The sequence below is a fragment of the Liolophura sinensis genome, chromosome 9, assembly GCF_032854445.1.
Source record: "Liolophura sinensis isolate JHLJ2023 chromosome 9, CUHK_Ljap_v2, whole genome shotgun sequence".
NCBI classification, from domain to species: Eukaryota; Metazoa; Mollusca; class Polyplacophora; order Chitonida; family Chitonidae; genus Liolophura; species Liolophura sinensis.
The window spans coordinates 14,085,212-14,107,310 of NC_088303.1; the positions used below are offsets into that span (position 1 = coordinate 14,085,212).

General features: G+C 40.8%; 2 protein-coding genes across 3 annotated transcripts; both read left to right on the top strand.

Moving 5' to 3' along the window:
* The first annotated feature begins 663 nt into the window (after positions 1-663).
* Positions 664-5,682, top strand: LOC135475228 (uncharacterized). Its single transcript, XM_064755041.1, has one exon. It carries the CDS (start codon positions 1,358-1,360, stop codon positions 4,334-4,336), a length of 2,979 nt encoding a protein of 992 aa, XP_064611111.1. The 5' UTR covers positions 664-1,357; the 3' UTR covers positions 4,337-5,682.
* A 9,379-nt stretch (positions 5,683-15,061) lies between these two features.
* Positions 15,062-22,099, top strand: LOC135475923 (peptidyl-prolyl cis-trans isomerase B-like). Of its 2 annotated transcripts, none has more exons than XM_064755887.1 (4): positions 15,062-15,636; positions 18,023-18,224; positions 18,924-19,043; positions 20,760-22,099. In XM_064755887.1, exons 1-4 carry the CDS (start codon positions 15,550-15,552, stop codon positions 20,990-20,992), a joined length of 642 nt encoding a protein of 213 aa, XP_064611957.1. In that variant the 5' UTR covers positions 15,062-15,549; the 3' UTR covers positions 20,993-22,099. The 2 variants fall into 2 exon arrangements, with proteins under 2 accessions (XP_064611957.1, XP_064611958.1); XM_064755888.1 differs by lacking the exon at positions 15,062-15,636 and adding an exon at positions 17,100-17,256.

Sequence of the window (22,099 nt, forward strand, 5' to 3'; positions counted from 1 at the left end):
GAATATAGGTGTTCAACGTGAAATAGTTTACATTGTTTGCTAAATCCGAAACCCTGGTGATTAATTGCTTCTTCCTTTTTGTTTGTCATAGTATTTTTTATTGTCTACACTGACATCATGAATATCAAAATAATAGCAAATCTAATTCCTATTCCTGTAGAGCAACTAGCTTAGTTATCTTATTCGCTTGGATCAGAGTTTTAGGCCTATAGCATCCTTAATAAGTTGTCTTTCTGAACACGTGTTCTACTTTTCCTTCTACATTTGAAATCTTCGTCTATATGTATGTATATGATGTGCAAACATCTCGTGTTTCTGTAACAGGTATAGAGTTGTGACTATGTTTAGATATAAATCTTCATACAAGACTTCACTCTGAGCTGTGTTTACAATGTGCCCTTCATGAGGATACTTAAAATCACTGACAACTAGCTTGGCGTAACGTAATTCAGCTTATAACACCGCTTTCACCATACGAAACAGAGAGTGCTCAGAATACCGTTAACTATACGTACTCTAGCGTACATATAGGTCGTCCTGAACTTCTATCGCAGACCAGGTAAATATTTAAACAGGGTTTTCTTCAAGCAAATTGTTCATTAAACATGCAAAGATCGAGACATAGCAGATTAGCCACCGCGACGTACGCCAGTATAGCCATTTTAACCGATCATTTCGCTAGTTTAAATGGCAACCTTGGAGAGAAAAAAAACTTCAAAAATGCGTTAAAAAGCAAAGTGGAATCTTAATATAGCTACTGATATCAGTCGACCTGATTAACTGGCTCGATTAACATGCAGGTCAATAGCGATATGTTTTCCGCTCTGCTGGCTATGTCGGTCATGCGGTCCAGATTGGTGTTAACAGAGTCGCTGGTGTATCATTTTGTGTATAGACCTGGCGCGGAGGAGACAGATTGCCGGGCTTCAGTAGTCATGAATGGGCAGAGGCTGTGTGTTCAACACCCACATCACTGAATATTGGAAGAAAGTATCAAGATACCTGTACACTTTGATGTCGGTCAACTCTTTTAAGACTGAAAACATTTCAGCTTAGGCCTACACTCTTCCCCCGTAAGATCTCAGGTATTTCCGATGAAACTGGGTTACCTGGCACAGGTAGATGTTGTACCACTAATAGATCGCCGCCCATTTCCGTGTGTTTATAGGACTGTACCTGTTCGTCCGCCTGTGGCTGTTACAAGATCATCGTTATATCGCTGACAACAACTGTTACTAAGTACTGAGGTGGGTCTACACAAGCTCACCTCAGCCTATTAGGCAAGCAGTGTCCTTACACGAACTGCGTTGCGTGTTGCATGCCTCGGCACTATTGTTGTTTATCGACCTGAATAATCATGGCGGGTGACTGGCTGCAGGCGACTGTGCTAGGTTTGCTACTTATTGCTGCTCACTTAGATCCCTCTGGAGCTAACACAGACAAGGACATAAGAATTTACCCGAATAACAAGACGACCGCGATACCAGCTTGCGCCATTTTAACGTCTGACCCCGAAATTCGTGATGAACTGGCTCTGCTACTGGAGAGAAAGGCAAAGTCCATAGAAATCTCCATCTCTTTCGAAGGATACGCTAAGAACCCCATGCAGGATGATGAGAGGATATTTTACAAACCGTGGTTGTGGGTTCGAACCACGGGCAGACATGGGCAGGCGCTACTTATGTTGCCATTCTACTACAAAATGATGTCCGCCGGGATGTTGGCAATCGGTGCCGAGACAATGTCGGCTAAACTCAAAGATGAACCCCAGGGCTGCCTCGCCTCCCTCAAGTTCCGAGAAAGAGTTGCCCTGATGAGGGAGTTTCTTCTCAACGATTTTAAACCAGTGTCCCAGGGACTCACAGGAAGCCTGTCTGAGACTGAGTACGTGTGTGTCCAGACGTTGAAGAACGTGAAAATGTACGGGGATTTCGTACATGACTGTTGTCGCTACGGGCCCGATGGCGACAGCATCTGCATTGACCTGACTCAGGAGTTCTGGGTCAGCGTGCTGGAGGGATTATTGACCTTCATGAAGATTGCCATCTTCCTCTTCTTCCCACTCATGCTGCCAGGATCTTTTTACAGACCACGCTATGTACAGGACCGCTACAAGTTAGAGCTAGAGAAACCTGTCTACATATCCGTTTATGTCACGGATAAAAAAATTGATGCTGACGCTGTGAAATGCCTCAAAAAATTGGATGCCAAACAACTTTCCTTATGGCCAGAGTTTAACCACGTCATCAAATCAAAAGGGACGTCTAAAGTTCCGATTCCCCGAAACACGCGAGTGAACCTCCCCGTCCAGAATCTTCATCTACAAGTTCAGCAGAAGAGGATCATCTCCAAGACGTACGTGCCAGTAAGTGTCCTGACGTATCTCTATAACAACTTCGTCAGATGCAAGGTCAAGCAGGTTGTGCCGTTCAACACCTGCTGCAAAGCAAGCATCTGTGGAACTTTCAAACCCAAGCGCTTCCCCGATGTAAGCTGGCTCAAGTTCAGCCAGTCCCTGGTAAGATTTATAATCCTCATGCTTCTACCGCTGCCGTTCTACATCCGGCTGGCCATGTATTCGTTACATGAACACGAGGAGATGGTGGCCAGAAAAGAGGCACTGGAGATTCGAGGGCTTAATGAGCCATTTTCCGGTAACGCCGTTCAGTATCTTTCTCCAACGCATCCTCTATTCATCATCATTTACATCGTGTACATTATCGAAGGTACTGGCATAAGACTTTTGTCCAAAAATATGCGAGAGCGCTTTAAGTTCATCCTGCGAGAGTCATTCCGGGAAATGAAAAGCATTGATATTAGAGCAAAGTTAGCAAAAGCTGGCAAGATTTTGATTTACCCGCTGGAAACCTTCGGTTGTTTTGGCTTTGTCATAGGAATTTTTTATTGGATGTTTGCAATACCGCTAGTCATCCTGGCAGCCTGTTTGTATTTTATACCCATGATCTACCTAACTTGGCGAGTGGTTTACAGTTTCATATGTATAATCACCGAGTTGTATCAGCGCCGAGGAAAGGAAAACACCATGACCAAAAGTAAAACACTCAGAGGTCAGTTTAAAAAGCAAAGAGATGATTTGGGTACTCGGGATTTCCTGCCTGGAAAGTTTGATGAGGAGCAGTCAGACAGGCATGGGTTTCTGAGGCTGAAAAAGAAACCATTTGTTCGCGAAGTGATGCTCCAAATTTTTGTAATGGTGTGCTCTATTGCCACTATTTACGCGACCACAATTCTTCTGGTGGAATGTGTGGGATTCTTCGTAGAGCTATTTGCCTTCACCTTGATGGGAATAATTGTGAATGCTGGACAGACAATGAGGTATGTGTCACTTTTGTTCCTCCTCTGGCTTTACATGCACGATTGCTTTAAAACTGTCCACGAAAATTACTTAGCCTTGGGTACAACAATCATTGATGAGGCAATGGGGAGAGTAGATCAGCTGGAGGAAGTGGCTTGTAAATCAGCTGCCGAACAGGCCAATATGGGCTTTGTTATTAAATCCCAAATGGACAAAAAAATCCCTCAGCCAAGGCTTGAACTAGACAGCGAGCACGAACTACCGCGTTGGAAAATATTTCGGCCATTACTTTTCCTTGACAATACAGACAAACCGTACGTTTCCGTGAAATTTTTCGAATCCTTCAACACAACATACGCTGCTGGATGTCCCGGACCAGTTCTAAATAGCTTGCTGGTGGCCACTCGGAAATTTCTTATTATGGTAGCCTTCTTGAGCTTCGTCCTCATCGTCGTGCTCGCGTTTGGGGATTCGTACAACATATCCACCACGAACCAAACCTTGGCAACAGTTGTCGGAGGCATGCTGCCTTGGCTGCTGAGAAACTTTGTCATGGGAAAGAAACAGTCAATAGCCATAAGCTCATTCGGCTTCAAATTCTTGTTCGATATGTTTGCCAGAGAGCACTCCAAGAACTGGGGAATCAGCGACCTGATTATTTCTGAACCACCCGAGGAGGAGGAAGAATGGGATGAGGTGGACATTCCGGACCAACCAAAAGCTGATGTGCCCGCCGCCAACACTGAAGAGCCGGAAGTGGAAGTTTTAGATCATAAAGGCGATCCCAAAACTAACCATTCGCCCAAATATCGCTTTGCGATACCCAAAACCTACGATGGAGAATCTGTTCGGGTAAAGCCAGTGGACTTGCTTATTGATCTTTCACACAGTGACAAAGAAGTTGAGTTCGTTGCCTTGGATATCAAAGACACGCCACCGGATATAGACGGTGAACCAGAAACGGAAGAAGACAGGGCTGGGGCGAACTTGGCGGACACGAGCGCCACGAAAATGTTGTAAAAATTTGAGTGGAAGATCCAAAAAAGTGCCCTACTCAATTTGTTCACTCTTACATTGCCATGTTTTCATTATGGATCATTCGTAAATCACAGACTCTGTGTATTTAGACCATTTGGATCAAGTCCAACAAACATTGCCCTTCTCAGTATCTGACATGATGGAAAACAAATGTTTCCCCAGCCACGTTTGCCTTTGATTCAACTAATGGGTCATCCACACCCTCCATTTGTGAAATATAGGACGTATTTTTGATAGACGTGCATTATTATTTTATTATTTTTTGGACAGATTTGTGATTATTTGTGACAAATTTCGAAAAAATGAGTGACTGGAAAAGTTAGTTACTCCCATCGCCATCTTGATGACCCAATGCCGCGAAAAAAAAAAAAGAAAGAAAAGAAAAACCAGAACGCCGGATATGCTCATTTTGCATTCCGCCTTCACCATTAGAAATTTGTTCTCATCGTGGAATATTTAGTGCGTAATCAGTATGCCAAGAAGGTTTTTGTTATATTTTAAACATTACATTATGTGACGTGCTGTGTGTCATATGTGACATCTTTATTCATTTATTGGGATATAACATATGGCCTACATCTAATTACGTCCAGTGTATAGCTTTTAGTACTTTTTTGTTGTTTTTGATTCAGTTGGGGTCATCGGAAGGAAACAGTATGCATTTGTATGTGAGTATTAACTGGTTGCTTTCGTTTTTCAGTTATGTGCATATTTTATACTTTCTTTTTAAAAAATAGTATGGCGTATATCAACGATATTTGCGTAGATCTCATAATAGTAAAATTTACTCCATGCACCACTATTGCTACATGTATGTGTTTACTGTTGTTTTATGATCAGATGGTTTTATTAACTGCTCAGTCATTAATGGAATACTATCTAGGACAATCCCAAATAAGTGATTTGTTGTATACCTGAAACATGATACGTTTCAATCCATACTAGAACCTGTACAGAAATCCACCGACAGGACAGAAAACAAGACTGACCTTGCCAGTGACAGGTAAATGCGTGCAGGAGCTAGCTTATTTCACTGGAACTGTGTGTACATTTAGTCTCGTGTGTACAGCTGTATTTGGCAATTGTTTGGCCGACAGTACAGATAAATATATCTATGTCTACACGTGATATAATGGATATATGCCATAGACTTAACCTGGTTATGTCACCGACCCATTACTGGCCCATACATACATGTACCGGGTACATAACTACGTCGTCTGCGCTCATTCCCGCATTACATTAACCTAGATTAAATGCATTAATGCTATGAGCTAGACAAATACGTTTTACATGCAAATCGAGTTTTGTGTTAATTACATGATATCGCACTACGCCTGTCGTCGATTTCTTGGGGAAAAAAACCCGGACGTTGCACTGTATATAGGTTGTAAAATGCCATAAAATTAGTGTTAACATCTTAAAATGTTGCGCCGCGTATGATGATTGCTTGTCCGTTGAACTAACATAATGTGAGATTTTGTAAGATTTTTACTATTTATTAAGGCCGAGTACAACGACTGAAAGTGTTAGTTTTACACAAAATGGTGTTAGATTACGATATGTTTCGAATATTTTGTAAAGTATTTTCTGACATTTTAGAAAGTATTATCTTAACATTTCAAATAATTTCCTTCCTCCGCCATTGCCAAAATGTTGGTTTCTACATTGTTACATGTAAAGGGTGCCAAGACGCTTTTACTCTCTTCACGACACACCATTCGAATCAATCAGTTCTCCACCGATACGGATTTTAATTTCTGATACGGGCAGTATCTGTTAGTCAGTGAACCCTCCCTACGAGCAAAATACCTGAACAAACAAGTACAAATTTTCATTGATCGAAGCGGAGTCTTCATTAAAATTCACATAATTTACACAAAACAGTTGCCGACTAGACTACTTCTTCGTTACATGGCCTCACGTATTGCTTACAATTCAACCATAACTAGTCTCCAGACTTAAAATCTGTTCTCTTTCAACGAATTTGGTAAAACTTGATGTGTAGTCATCTACCGGTTCTCTCTTCGTTCAGTCACAAGAACTCTGCCACAACATGTTAGGGTTTACGACGATACGGTCGTTTGGATTGGTCTTCCTGGATGATGTGAATTGGCCATCTGCATCAGATACGTTCGCTCTTTCAGCAGGGGTAGTAAACAGAAAGCTACAGGCCTCTGCATGAGGATAGCTTCGTTCTGGCAGTCTGTCAGCAGTTAGGAGTTGTGGACTATGATATATCTAGTTCAATTTAGCTGCAATTCTCAGAAGTATATTAATACTCTAAAAACAATCGAGCATTATCTGAAATTGACGGATATACTTGGCGCATTTACCATTGCTCTACAAAACAACACAGCATTGTCGTCTGAAATTGAAGGATATACTTGGCGCATTGACCAATGCTGAACAACACAACACGAGCATTGTCGTCTGAAATTGAAGGATATACTTGACGCATTGACCATTGCTCTACAAAACAACACAGCATTGTCGTCTGAAATTGAAGGATATACTTGGTGCATTGACCAATGCTGAACAACACAACACGAGCATTGTCGTCTGAAATTGACGGATATACTTGACGCATTGACCATTGCTCTACAAAACAACACAGCCATTGTCACCTGAAATTGACGGATATACTTGACGCATTGACCATTGCTCTACAAAACAACACAGCATTGTCGTCTGAAATTGAAGGATATACTTGGTGCATTGACCAATGCTGAACAACACAACACGAGCATTGTCGTCTGAAATTGACGGATATACTTGACGCATTGACCATTGCTCTACAAAACAACACAGCATTGTCGTCTGAAATTGGCCGATACTTCACATATTTCTAAAAGTCTGTTCAAATGATGTGACCTGCATCAGCACTCAAGAAAATCACTACACACACGTGTGCATAGAACAGATTGCGATTTTAGTGGGAACCTGAAATTCAACTGGCGCTGTGCTATATATACCACACGTGACAGGTCGTTGCGACAAGCCCTATGGTTCTGGAAGGTTACACACTACTGCTAAACTTAGCAATGAAGTGAATTGACAGAAAGCGAAAGACTCAAAATACATGACTTGAACCGGCTGGTATTATAGAAATTGTAGACGATCCTCTGCTTCTCAGTATTTATAACACCAACAACCAAGGCAATTACATATGATGGTTGGAAAATGCATGATCTGCATCTATTCTTATTCCGCTCGTACATTTAGCCGATGTCCACGTCTCATTTCTACGGTTACTGAATTCTTCAATTTAATTGGTGTTTTACGCCGTACTCAGGAAAGCGGGCAGAGCTCAGGGGAAAGGTTGCTACTAGACCTTCCCATGCACGACAGGAGAGTGTATTTCTATTGATGTAGAAACATAAACGCATCAGAAACAAAGCATGAACACATTTTTCACGAGCTAAGTTTATAGGCCTACACATGTTACTTGTATACGTAACTTCTTCTATTAAAGCAAAAAAAAGTACATATTGGGTACCTAAAATTCATACGTGCATATTAGCCCTACAATTCATACGTGCACATTCATACGTGCAAAATTCATACGTGCATATTAGCCCTACAATTCATACGTGCATATTCATACGTACAAAATTCATTCGTGCATATTAGCCCTACAACGGAGAGAATCTTCCTATGGTCCTGCTTGCTGCATCCTTCTCTCACGGCCTGGAGCGTGGATGAGCGGAGCTAAGGGCATGTATACATGTTTTTGCATGATTCCCATTCATCACTAAACGAGTTTGGGTTAGATCGTCTTGACCTGCTATAGAACTGCAATTGCGGGCATCGTGGAACATGCCTGGCGACAGACACGTTTTTATGTACGCGCTCTATAGGTGTAACCGGTACATAGGCCTACTATGGATAACATTGTTCCTTTTACTACTTTATAAGCCCATTACACCACTTTTTCTACGACACTTGTTTGTATGTGATATATAAGAGGATTAAAATTTTACCCCATAATCTGCTTCATATAAGACTGATTTCTACTTTTATTTGATTGGTGTTTTACGCCGTACTCAAGAACATTTAACTTAAACGACGGTGGCCAGTATTATGGTGACAGGAAAACGGGCAGAGCCCGGCGGAAACCCACGGCCATCCGTAGGTTGCTGGAAAACCTTCCCACGTGCGCCTATATGACTGAAAACCAGAAATACTTGCATACAGGTAGGCCTACATGTACATGTATATAGAACAAGTATATAGCGACACTGTCCGACTGCATGCACCGAAGCCTTAATCTCATGCATGCAGATGAAAAAAAAATCGGTCTTAAAAAATTTTTACCTTGAGCTGACCTCAGAGCTAACCCTCAAGCGAGGCAACAAGAAATACCATTTTTAAACTCTTTGGTTTGACCCGACCTGCATGGGTGTACCGGCTGTGTTATACGATAAAAAACATTACTGTTAAACAAAGCTATTGTCTTCCTTAACTGGTTGTGTCTTGTCTGTAGCATGATTACACATTTCATATAAATATACACAGTCTTAAAACTCAAGACTTTAAAATGGTACTTGTTGCTGTCTGGCTTGATGCTCAGCACTGAGAGGCTAGACTCAAGGAAACGGTTTGTCCGGTGTCATTGCAATGTGACTGAGTATAGGGTGTCATGTCTGGTGTCTTGGTGTAATGGTACTTCAATGGTTGTATAAACTGGCCCTGCCACAAGAAAACACAGCATATGTATACACACCTAATGGCTCCTTGTCGTCAAAATGGCTGAAAAATGTATACGACGTAAAAAAAAACCTAGTATACATACATTCTTAAAACGGAAGTGATAAAATGTCAACATTTTTTAAGCGTTGAAATCATTCAATGCATTAAATGTTGTAAAATGTGAGTGCTTACGTCTAAGAATATTACGTCGCGTAATGATCATATTTGCATGTAAGATGACAAGAGTTTTTTAACATTTATAATTGAAAACACATCATCGATATGCGGAAAACACAACAGCTAAAAGTGATATTTTACAGTTAGCAAGGTGTTGACATAACAAAATTCTCAGTTAATTAACGCTCTAGCGCAGCGTACTGACCAGGATCAAGTCCAGCTCAAGCTGACTTCCTCTCCGGCCGTGCGTGGGAAGGTCTTGCAGCAAATCTGCGGATGGTCGTGAGTTTCCACCGGGCTCTGCCCGGTTCCTCCCACCATAATGCTGGTCGCCGGCGTATAAGTGAAATATTCTTGAGTACGGCGTAAAACACCAATCAAATAAATAAATATAGCAGAATAAAGGCTTTCCTTTGTCCACCATTGCGCCAATGGGGGGTTTAACATTACTAAACTTATATGTAACATTTCGGTTTTAAGAGTGTATATATATGGCTACGATGTCCACCATTTGGTTACCATTAGTTACCTGTAACTGTGAGTTTCATGACCTCTTGGTCATATATTGGTAACAATGAAGAGGACATCAAGGGTTATAGAGTCAGTTAATGGCAACTTCAGGGACCAGCTTTATACTTCTGCGCACAGTTAGTAAAAAAGTTGGCAAACCAAAGTAAGAACTTCAATTTGCATCTTATCACAACACAGGCGCAGGTAACTGATTCTGGCTGCACGTCGTTCAAAGAGATGCACCTGTACACAAGGTATATGTAGGTGCATGTTTAATGCTATATAGCTTCTAAGATCATAAGCCTCTCACCAATGTGGTCGCTGTGACTTCAAGTCCATTCTGGCTGCCTCTCCGGCCGTAAGTGGGAAGGTCTGGCAGCAACCTGCGGATGGTTTCCCCCGGGCTCTGCCCGGTTTCTTCCCACCATAATGCTGGCCGGCGTCGTATAAGTGAAATATTCTTAAGCACGGCGTAAAACACCAATCAAATAAATAAATAAATCTAAGATCGTATACTCCGATATAAGTCTTACGGGACTACTCCATAAAAAAACACCACGCTCTGTTAACTTGCAGTCTACACGGTGATGTCAAGAGTGTCTGACAGTGGGAGTTATAGCCGTATGGGTTGAGGTGACGACCGATCATCTATAAACGTATTACTACATGTATACTGCCTCTTACCCTCTGCCTATACATCACCTTACAAGCACACGTCTGTCATGACAGAATTTAAATATTTCAGATATGAAGATATGAACTTTCAGTTCACGTATACATTCTACTGTATATTATATATATGTACTACATGTACATAATTGTGACCACAGTACATATAAAGGCTGTCAGATCGGGGATGCAAAGGTTAGCAATAAACTCTGGTTTACATGGCAGTACATAACCTGTTACATACATACATGTACATGTAGACCCACTAGAATCGTCATATTTACATTTCCCATCTGTATATGTACACACAGATCCTGAACACAAAACGTTGACATATATAGACAGATGTTTAATGTACATACTTAAATTAACTTTAACTTTATTTACGTGTATAGTCTACTTTTGAAAGCATGCAGAACGTCATGCTTATCAGCTGAAGATATATATATATAACGTCAAAAACCTGGCCACAATCTGCTCTGCGCCCACGAGCCTGCATATGTCACCGTCGCTGGACTACTGAATCTAAATTTATTTCAGTACAAGGCCTGACTGAGGACAAAAGTTTCAGTGTACACTAGATATCTGTACACAGAGAAAAGGTAAAAAAAAATAATAAAAAATAAAAAGGTAGGCCTGTAAATAGAATAGAGAGCAGCGTTGGAGGTATATTCGTGCTCGCTGGTTCGTTAAGGATCTTTTGTTCTCTATGATTCATGCATTTTCTGGACCACTACAAAAGCGTATATTTCAGCGTGGAGAATTTTACCTACTGGTGTTTAATTCTTTTACATCTGTATTTTCGCTTCAATCTGTTAACCAGACTCGGGGTTGAGTCCATGCCTTTCGTTTTCGAAATTGATGCTCTAACCTCAGGATCAGCGTAATATCGACAGCCATCCTCTAGGAAGTGAAATATATACGTAATTACTGATGGCCTGCACCGGTTAGTGCAATCCTGTAAAAATCAAATATATAAAGTCTTCCAAGGTTGGCGGCATTACTCGAAGACTTGAACAATCCATATACTGCACTGCTATTATACATATATAGACCTATATGTACTGATGGCAGTCGTGAAAAAGTTCATTAGTTAAACAATTTTTTCCCAGTGTCTCTGCCTATAACAATATATCATTAGGCCTACAATGCACACCTAGGGGATATATATAGGCTACATTAGGGCCACATAGCTGCTATGCAGGCGAAATGGTGCATTTATTTCTGTTGTGGTTTCTCTGTCATGTTTCACATAGGACATGCTCTAGACAGCCTGGCTGTTTACTTGGAAATGCCATTTCGAGCACCTGCTATACGAGGTGTCACAGGTCGTGCACCTGAGGCGACGAACACGAGACAAACAGGTTTGGCTCAGTAACCCTTGTTTTCTAGGCATCCTTAATAACAACATGGCAGTTGGAAACATTTGCAAAGATTTTGTAAAGGGGCCTATTTACACGACGAGAAAAGCAACGCACCACTAATCATGCGAATGTAGCACACGTGGATGTGTTTAGATGGTTTGCCGCGTGTTTGACGCCATATGGCTTTATGTGGCTACGTCTTCCATGCCATACACAATCAGACTCCCAGAAAACGAGTGAAATAATAGTGCAATAGTAAGTGTTATATGCATACACCCAAAGGCCTGCGCATACTATTCATTTCTAATTTTACTGCAATTCTCCCCGAATTTCACGCGCTTGTTGTCGTAAAACTTTGGGTTAATTTTTAAGAAGTCATGGCACAGTTAATATTTTCAGCACAGAATTCTTCAACATAAATTTCGCGTGTATGCCATAGACCTAATAAGCCTGTTATGTGCAGTCCAACAGACTCCGGTTAAATTTTAAAGTCTAACAGCTTTAAAACAGGTATAGGCCAGAGTACTAGCTGCAAACGGTCAATCCAATATGAATGTACATAAATGTACACTGTGACTCGATCGATCGACGGCATGTCTTTAGCACGACAATTCAATGCCGTGATGAGGCAGCACATGCGCACTGACATGCATGTATGCGCGATCGATTGTATACATGCCTGTGTATTATAGAATATGTGAGTTGGTGCATGCGTGCATGTGCGTATGTGTGTGTGTGTGTGTGTGTGTGTGAATGTCGGGACGGGTCGGATGGCTGGGGAAGGGACCTGAGGTTAGAAGGTCTAAATGACTTTCTGGATTCTGTAACAGGTAAACATTCATGCAAGCCAAGCCATAGAGCCAAGTATCAGCGAATAGCCATATGTACACGATCTCACACGGATAATATCATAGAGTTCTGTTTTGTGTATACGTCTACACAGAGAACTTGAACTATTGTTATGCATGTAGACTAGGACTACTGATTTCCGATCCACTGCTAGACGTTATGGACCATTGTAAAGCTTCCCGGTAGGCCTATATGTCGTCGACTTGTGTAAACTATAATATTACAAGTACCGTTGTCATTCCTTTACAAATAGTGTATGTATATACATGTAGGTCTCTTTATTTTATTTATCGGATTGGTGCTTTAAGCCGTGCTCAGGAATAGTTTGTATTTATTTTATTTATTTGATTGGTGTGTGAGAGGAAGCCAGCATGAACTGGACTTGAACTCACAGCGACCGCATTGGTGAGAAGCTCCCGGGTCATCACGCTGCAGTAGCGTGACAGGCTATTACACACATAGCTTGCAACAGGTGCGTGTGCATGTAGGCCTGTATACTTAGAGCTAACACTAAAACTTTGATACTCCTATTTAATATACTGTATATAGAAAAGAGCCGTAAAAGGGACAGGGTGGTTTTCTTTTTTTAACTGTGCGTTTTTATTTTTTCCGCTTTTGCAGTGGGAGTTTTTCTTTATTCTCGGGCCCCGAGATAATAAGCCAATCGGATTACGTTTAGCTTCGCGCTTTTGTTGAAACACTTATGTATGTGACACTATCACTGGATGATTATCTCGGGACTGCAAACAACTAAGTTGGGCCACGAGATAACCGAGCCAATCATTTGCCGCAGGTATCGAGATTTAGACGAACGACGAAGTCGTAATCCGATTGGCTGGTAATCTCGGAACTTTTTCTTGGAGCTTTTCTTTTTCTTTTTTTTTTTCGTCTGCTTAAATTAAAAAGAAAAACTCCCAAAAACTTTTTAAAGAGTTTTTCTTGTTTTGGGGGGCCTGCTTAAAAAAGAAGAAAAACTCTGACTGCAAAATAGAAAAAAATAAATATTGTACAGTTAACAAAAAAAAAAAGAAAGAAAGAAAAGCGCTTGTCCCTTTTACAACTCCGTAAATCTTCATGTTCGTATCACAGAACAAGACGACCAGATATTTTTACGCTTGGAAAAATTAAGATGGAAACCAGTGCTCATTGTATAATAAAAGTAGGAGACAGAAGGCACGTTACGTGCACATGTCTATTGTATGATACACATGTAAGTGTATAGCTGTTGTACAAAAACAAATGAGAAATTCAAACAACACTTGCCTCATAAAAAACTATGAGAAACAAACGTAGTGCTTCAAAAAAAAAAAAAAAAAAAGAAGAGACAAACATTAGGCGTACCAGTAGTTAAGTAAGAATTAGAAAGTTGATATCATCTCAAACTGGGACGAAACTTTACCATACAAATGGAGTGGCTGTACATCGTGTATTTTTTTTTTCTTTTTAATTAGGCCCTGGACAAACAACTGGGCATTTACTGGCCGTTGACCACGACCGTTATTTTACCCACGTGTCTACAGGACACACTGTAGATAGGCTACTGCTGGGAACCTTGTTGTAACGATCATGGCGCATCTTCTAGTATATATATATTTATTTACTTATTTATTTGATTAGTGTTTTACGCCGTACTCAAGAATATCTCACTTATGTGACGGCGGCCAGCATTATGGTGGGTGGAAACCGGGGGAAACCCACGACCATTCGCAGGTTGCTGACAAACCTTCCCACGTACGGCCGGAGAAGAAGCCACCATGAGCTGGACTTGAACTCACAGCGACCGCATTGGTGAGGGGCTCCTGGGTCATTACGCTGCGCTAGCGCGCTGACCAACTGAGCCACGGAGGCCCCAGTATATGTATACATTGTTCCAGTATTACAATTGTAACAAGTTTAGTGTACTGAAACACTTATAAACTTCAGAACCTGGAGTACTTTTTTCCAGGGAGGAACAAAAGTTATTAAGAACACTTTAATCTCATGAGCCTAAATTTAGCTACAATCATAGGGCAGAGCCTGAAATCTATCTAAATGGATAGGTTTGTTCATACAAGCGAACGAAATCTTTCAAATCAATATTATTATTTAGATTTTAGGTATGTGACTATCATAAAACAATTCGGAATTTCAATTTTGCATGAAATTCATCATCAAAATGCTTTTTGGAAAACCTTCTGTATTACGCATACATTTTGTTGAAGGAATGATCGTGTGTCTTAACAAATAAATACGTTTTTTTTCGGCTAATATGGCAGCTAAGTGAGTCAAAATGAAGTACTCGTCATACAGCAATAAACAGAAATTAAGCACTTTAAAATCAGGTTTAGAAAAACCTTCCTTAAAGAAACCATACAAGATTTCTGTAGGAGATAGGCTTAGTTTCCCATCTACAGTTTCTGAAAATCATTTTGATAATAACTCCCAAAATCTTCTCTTTTGCCAACAGGTCACCAGATTGTGTATATAACGGATCTAAATCGGGCCACACGTAAGTGGGGCAACTATAGGAGAAGGAAGAGCAGAGTGCAATATGTAGAAAAACGTTGCAAGGATAAATTGTGTGTAATATTTTAACACACAAAATCGACACACACCAATAAGGGTAACAGCCATACATTTCAGGAACTTATGTTTTAAACGTCAGTAAACTGGTTATTTTTTTTTTTTAAGTAAAGCCTTCATAAAAAAAAATACAACTGACTTGAGGATCAGTAACCTAAATATCTGCAATAGACGTTTGGTATCAACAAAGTATCTCTTTAAGTTGTTGTTTCTTACCGAGAAAGACTGGTTACTTATTGCTCTTGTACATTATTTAACTAACACATTCAATAGCTTTTAACATCATTATTTTGATTGAGACTTCATACCACGAGAGTGGTCTCCTCGTAGTATAAAGCCGCACCACCAGACGGAGTAATCACTACCAACGAAATGGCTTCTCTGTGTTGTTGTCAACGAGACACTGAAGTCACTCCTTTTGTTCAAGAGCTATCGGTATCCCCAGAGGACGAAATAGATGTAAGTCAGATTTTGCTGTAATTTATGTTTTGCGTATTAAGAAATGATGTTGAACTTCCTTGTTCTGTCTCCCACGGCCGTTACATTTACGAAAATATCCGTCTTTCGCACTTCGTCTTGCGATTCGTATGTTGGCCCGTAGTTCTGTAGGGCTGTGATTACGTATACTATCACAGCCCTGTCTTATTCCATAAGCTTACCTTGAAAGCCTCTGTACTTGCCTTGCTGGCTTCAATACACTACTTTTGGCCGCCAAATAATGTGTCTATCCGTTCTTATAGTCGTCTCGGTTATCGATTCCTGCTAGGTGTCCCCATGTATCATCCCTAGTAAATCCTCACACGCATGAAGCAGTTGGAAACTGGATAAATTCAAACTCCAACCGCCATGTTTGAACGCATACTCCTCACAGCCCGTAGGCCTACAAGGGAGTTAACTACTGACACTGCTGGCAATTAGCATATTTTGTACATCTTGTTTAATCTTTACTTTAACTGTTTGAGAGATTTTTTAGTGATCAGTGTTGATTATGGGTTTCCTTTAGGTCATTACTGGTGCGACTGATCCTAAACAATTAACGCATGTGTGTCAAGAGGTCAGATTTGGCCCTCATTGCCCTCATTGTGAGAAGTACGCATTCAAAGATGACGGTTGGAGTTCGAATTTATTCAGTTTCCACCAGATTTCAGTTTCCACTATGAGACACATTATTTGGCGGCCAGCAGTAGTGTAATGAAGTCAACATGGGAAGTACAGAAGTGCTCAAGATAAGCTTATGGACCAGGACAAGGCTGTGATAGTATACGTAATGACAGCCCTACATATCTAGAAGGCCCCCTATATATGTATATAACTTATAACAAAATCACAAGCGGCTTTATGTTTTCAGTTTGGAAGAGGGAGAAAATTGTCAACACGTTTTCTTTACTTTTAATCTGGCTTTTTCTGTTTTAAACGCTACAGAGTAAAGTGTGGCCTTTGCGAAATCTAAGTTACATGTATAAAGCGAATCTAACATCGACTGTCGGCAGTTGGGAGTATTGGAATTAAAATGCGCTGTTCAGTTGCGAAAAAAAAATCCAGTTAATTCTAGTGTAAGGTATATCAGTAAATGTTGTTGAGTATGGACATAACCGGATGCAAAAATTAGAGCAAGTTGGTGAAAATTTGTGACGGAATTTAGCGCAGCAATGAAAGGGAGAGAACTCTGTTAATTTGTTGGTGTGTAGTTTCGGTCCGAGAGTGTACGCGATAATTGAGGCTGTACTTGGTGGGGTTGAATGGAACTTCCATATATTCAATCTCCATGTGTGGCCGGACTTACTGAAAATTTTGAGTGCTTGTAATAATAGACTTATTTTGCAGAAATGACAGAGGAGCTGACTGTAGGGCATAAATCTTAATGTTTCATTGCGAATAGACACGTTTTGAAATTTACCCCCGTGAGCCTCTCTATTCGACGCGTGGTCGTGTTTGTAAAAAGGAAAATCTTTCAACCCAGCCTTAGGGTGTTCTATTTCTTATTTCCGGAAACCCTGATTCAGCACTAGCAACCACGGGACAATGGCATTAACTCATAATTTGTCGATTTTATGCTTATTTCTCCTCAGAGTCTCAAAAGTAAGTATACCACCGTAGTACATTAAGACGGGGCCGGTCTAAATGAACGTCTGACGGCCAATGCACTGAACAGGTTAAAGATGTAGGGTCAAAGGCAAGGAAGACGTTCGATTTTCCTCCCTCCGCATTCATCAGTAGGAAGAACGAACCCGGGAAATTTGATGAGGAGTTTACGGTTTGGTGTACTCTCCTTATGCATAGTAACCGTAAGGTACCTGTAGACTAGGACAGTCTGGTTTAGAGAGACTAGGTTCGGTGTGAAAACATCGGAGTTTAAGGGTGACTGTTAAAACAAAACAAACATAAAAAAAAAAAAAAAGAAAAATACGAGTAAACCACAGGGCAATGTGTCTCATTGGCTTAATCCTATGTGAGTTTTTTACCTTCGAGTTGACGAAGGCAGTCAAATTTTGGCCATCATTTATTGGTCTGTCACTCAGTGATATTTTCTGCGCAGGCTGCCCGTGGGCTGTAAGGACCTATCCATTCAATTTTGGTGGTGATTGAGTATTGGAGAATAGTTTTTAAATTTTAAAAGTTTTAAAATTCTGAATTCAGAATCGTCCAGCTGTGCAATAAAAATTCATTCAGATTTGTGCATAACTAGCTGATATACAACGTACAACTTGCTGACAAATAAATAGCTGCATAACATAACATGAAAAGAGCTTAGGGTTGGTGGTGTGGAATGTGGAGATGATTAAAAGGAAGAGAGTAAAACAACCTATATTACGTGTAGCTACTGTGTATTCTTCTCTCTTCACAGGCTGAGAACACCAAGGTGACAAAGGAGGTGTTTTTTGATATCAGTATAGGAGGAGAGCCAACAGGGAGGATTATAATCGGTCTGTTTGGAGAGACAGTGCCGCGGACCGTGGAGAACTTCTATAAGCTAGCGGCTGGCACTGAAGGATTTGGATATGAAGGCAGCAAATTTCATAGGGTTATTAAGGATTTTATGATACAAGGTAGCTATAGAAATATAAATGACAGTTGCTGTGACACCTGTAAAATTTTGAATTGTGTAAATACTTCAGGTTTACAGCAGTTAATATGGAACTTTGCTACACAGGTTGAATTTTGAACTCTTTGTTTAATGCATATTGACAAATTAAGTACTGATCAGTATTGCTTCCATATCCAGTGGGGAAATATTGCAAACATCATGCCATAAGAGGGTCACTTTAAATCTACATTTAATTAAAGTTCTTTAGAGCTTATTCAGTGGACGTTGGCCTCCTCATCCACATCTAGTAAAAGGGAAAGGCGTGTTACAGTAAATGTTTACAGTGACAAAAATACTGCATGTATTAAGCTCAGGTTTTGCACACATGTAGAGTACAATAGTACATGATGCATGAACACATGTGGGATGCTCCATGGTTAATGCTGTATGTGCATATCAAATACTCCAAAATACTGAATTCACAACTTCTGTACTTCTAAGCTGAAGTTTCACATTCAGTTGTCCTGCAGGTGGGCTCTTTTGCAGCCTTGCTACCAAACCTATGTTAAGCCACAAATTTGCTGTCTTAATCACATGTGAAGTGAAATACTTTTATCTAACATCATTTTGCCTCAACACCCCCCCTCCCCCCACCCACACACACACTTTGTCCCCTTTTATTGAGAATGAATTTAACACTTTTTGGTTCTTTACTTGCCAGGAGGAGATTTTGTGAATGGTGATGGAACAGGCGGTAAGAGTATCTATGGGGACAAATTTGATGATGAGAACTTCACACTGGACCATTATGGGGCTGGTTGGCTGAGTATGGCTAATGCTGGTAAGGGGTCAGCTGTTAGACATGACGCACACTTCCCGTATATAGGACTGTACACTAGGTAGACATGACGCTCTCTTCCCATATATAGGACCGTACAGTAGGCTTAGGTAGGCTTATGCTGGTAAGCGGTCAACTGTTAGACATGACGCACACTTCACATATATAGGACTGTACAGTAGGCTGAGTATGGCTAACGCTGGTAAGCAGGCAGCTGTTAGAAATGACCCACACTTCCCGTACATAGGACTGTACAGTAGGTTGAGTATGACTAACACTGGTTAGCTCTCTGGTGCAATGTCAACTGTTAGACATGACGCAGACTTCCGATATATAGGACTGCATGCTAGGTAGACATGACGTACACTTCCCGTATATAGAACTAGACAGTAGGTAGCCATGACATACACTTCCCGTATATAGGACCGCACACTAAATAGACATGATGCACACTTCCCTTATATAGGACTGCACATTAGATAGACATGATGCACACTTCCCGTATATAGGACTGCACAGTAGGCTGAGTATGGCTAACACTGGTAAGCGGTCAACTGTTAGACGTGACGCACACTTCCCGTATATAGGACTGCACACTAGGTAGACATGATCCACACTTCCCCTGTATAGGACTGCACAGTGGGCTGAGTATATCTAATGCTGGTAAGCAGTCAGCTGTTAGACGTGACGCACACTTCCCGTATATACGTCTGTACAGTAGGCTGAGTATGACTAACGTTGGTAAGCGGTCAGCTGTTAGACATGACGCACACTTCCTGTATATAGGACTGTTAGGCTGAGTATGGCTAATGCTGGGAAGCGGTCAACTCTTAGACATGACGCAAACTTTCCGTATGTAGGACTGTACACTAGGTAGACATGACGCACACTTCCCATATATAGGACTGCACAGTAGGCTTAGTATGGCTAATGCTGGTAAGCGGTCAGCTGTTAGACATGAGGCACACTTCCCGTATATAGGTCTGTACAGTAGGCTGAGTATGGCTAATGCTGGTAAGCCGTCAGTTGTTAGACATGACGCACACTTCCTGTATATAGTACTGCACAGTATTGAAAACGACTTCCATGGCTGTAATTCTGAACATTGACTTCATCGGAGCAATTTTATGTTATAATTTCAGGATCTTGGAGATAACATTTCTTGAAATCGGCGGTCATTGGCTACCTTAATAAAAGTCTAATCCAGACAAATACATTTGATAAATATGATATCCCTGATTGAAAATCTGTTGAGACTACTTCAGTCACTAGCTCTTATGCAATGAAGTGGTGTTTTTGAATCAAACCCTTGACTGTCACGTACCTGGCGAATTACCCTTGTTCCACCACTGCATCTGTTTATCCAGATAATCTAATTTTATATATGTTGGATATTCTCCAGCACATTGTTAAACAATACTGTAATCTAAGGAAGAAACAATCAATTGTCAGTGTGTAATGTTTGCTGTATTAAAACCTGGTTAGCATGCTATGGTGACCAAGAAGTTTCTCACCAATAGGGTTGCTGTGAGCTCAAATCCAGCTCATGGTGGTGTCCTTTCTGTTATACCTGGGAAGATCTGCCAACAACGTGCAGGTAGTTGTGGGTTTGCCCAAGGCTCTACCCGGTTTCCTCCCACCAAAATGCTGGCCTTCGTCGCATAAATGAAATATTCTTGAGATAAATACATTGTGCATTATCACATTTATTACTTTCAGGTAAGGATACAAATGCTTCTCAGTTTTTCATCACAACGGTGGAGACGACATGGCTGAACGGGCGCCACACTGTGTTTGGTAAGGTGATTAAAGGTATGTCTGTGGTTAGAGCGGTAGAGAACCTGCCCACTAACTCCGAGGACTCCCCGATAAAGGAGGTCATAATTACCAAGAGTGGAGCGATACCTGTTGAAGAACCGTTTGTTGTGGCTAAAGACGACGCCAAAGACTGAGGGGTTTGGTGGGGATTTTAGATGCATTCATAAAAATTAACAACCCATTTGAAAAGTGATATCGTCACCTCATGTGCCTGGAGTCTTAACAAAAAAAATAATGATCTGTTAGAATTGATTTTCCTTGGTAACTGCATTGCTTTGTCAGAGAGAGCATGGGGAAGGCCTGCATGTAAAGTATAAGTGTTTGTACACATATTAGAGGAGACAAATTTAAAGACTTACCTGATTTTTCAATGTTTAGAAGCACTTGTCTTGGTCTCACATGTCTGGGGTTGTTTAATCAGGTAGTATACTGATTAAGATTTGTGCTAGTTTGTTAACTCCTATGTGCGGTTGACATGTGTCACAAAAAGTGGTCATTATTAAGACTCCCTTATGGTGCTGATGCATGCTTTTGTTGGACCTCAAGCTCATCTTCACATCCATGTTGCCTTGACCTTTCAAACCATTAAGTCAATCCACGACAGGTATGATGTTGGCATGAGATTAAATTGACTTGGTTCAGTATTTTGACCAGTCCTTTCAACACATGCTGTAAAATACTGATTCAAATGAGGACTGTGGATTTTGTTTTTGTATTTGATATTGTATATTGTGCTAGTGCAGCTGAATGACAAATCAGACACAAAAACCAACATTGGTGGGTATAGATTTTAACATCGGTGGTGTTCTGTGTTTATCGATTAAGGACATGAATCCTGTTAACAACTGCACTATGCATGTTTATGTATTATATTTTTAAACGAGAATTTATTGTGTAATTGTGAGACCAAGGACTAATTTCAACTTGTTTCATTCAGTAAAGAGTCAATATTTTCTCACACAAGTGAGCGTTGTTTGTTCATGAACATCATGCCAATTACATGTTCATTTTGATAACCACATGTTCCTTAGGACAACCACGTGTTTACGGCGAGAACGTATGACGCCGGAACAGACCCTCCGCAATTGATTTTCTCTGATTGGATTACGGATCCATTGGTGTCACTGGTGAAAACAAAGCTCTTTGGTGCAATGTTAGTCCCAGGGGAAAAGCTCATGGGGTGTACTCGGAAGGGCTAACGTCAAGTGGGGCTTTTATCAGGAAGGGCTGGTGTCCTGAAG